The sequence below is a fragment of the Penaeus monodon genome, chromosome 28, assembly GCF_015228065.2.
Source record: "Penaeus monodon isolate SGIC_2016 chromosome 28, NSTDA_Pmon_1, whole genome shotgun sequence".
NCBI lineage: Eukaryota > Metazoa > Arthropoda > Malacostraca > Decapoda > Penaeidae > Penaeus > Penaeus monodon.
This window is the reverse complement of record NC_051413.1, coordinates 15,792,174-15,792,586: the sequence shown is the minus strand read 5'-3', so window position 1 is coordinate 15,792,586 and position 413 is coordinate 15,792,174. Positions and strand designations below refer to the sequence as shown.

Here is a 413-nt window from a genome sequence, read left to right as displayed (position 1 = left end):
TTCCCCGCGTGCGAGGCTGCGATTCCCCACCATTTCACCACTAAGCGACAAAAATCACACCTGCCATCGCTAATTCCTCAACTCACCATTTTCTTATTGACCATGCTGCTGGCCTACAAACCTCAGAACACCAGGTTCTGGAGGAATTGATCACTCGTGAGAAAGTCCACCGCTTTGCTCGCGGGACACACGTGAAAGGCCCTCGCAGCCTCGCCGGGCTACTACAACGCGTCCACATCCACACCAACGCCCGCTCCTCTTTTGTGCTCTCAAACTCTGCCTTCCCTTCCCATTCGCCCCTCTTATTTATCTTACCGTCTTTACAGTGTATTTAGCTCTATGCTCACTCACTAACAACATCTTATGAAACAATTTTCATCCCCCATGTCTAATGAATGTCAACGCTGTGAACC

At 50.1% G+C, this 413-nt stretch overlaps 1 protein-coding gene across 1 annotated transcript in view; it reads right to left on the bottom strand.

Annotated features, from left to right (window-relative positions):
* Window positions 1-212, bottom strand: part of LOC119591379 (60S ribosomal protein L7a-like) — a gene marked incomplete in the record, with an annotated part of 5,700 nt that extends 5,488 nt beyond the window's left edge. Inside the window, 1 exon segment of the mRNA XM_037940121.1 lies at window positions 87-212. Coding sequence (XP_037796049.1) covers window positions 87-104 — 18 coding nt within the window.
* Between the last annotated feature and the right edge of the window lie 201 nt (window positions 213-413).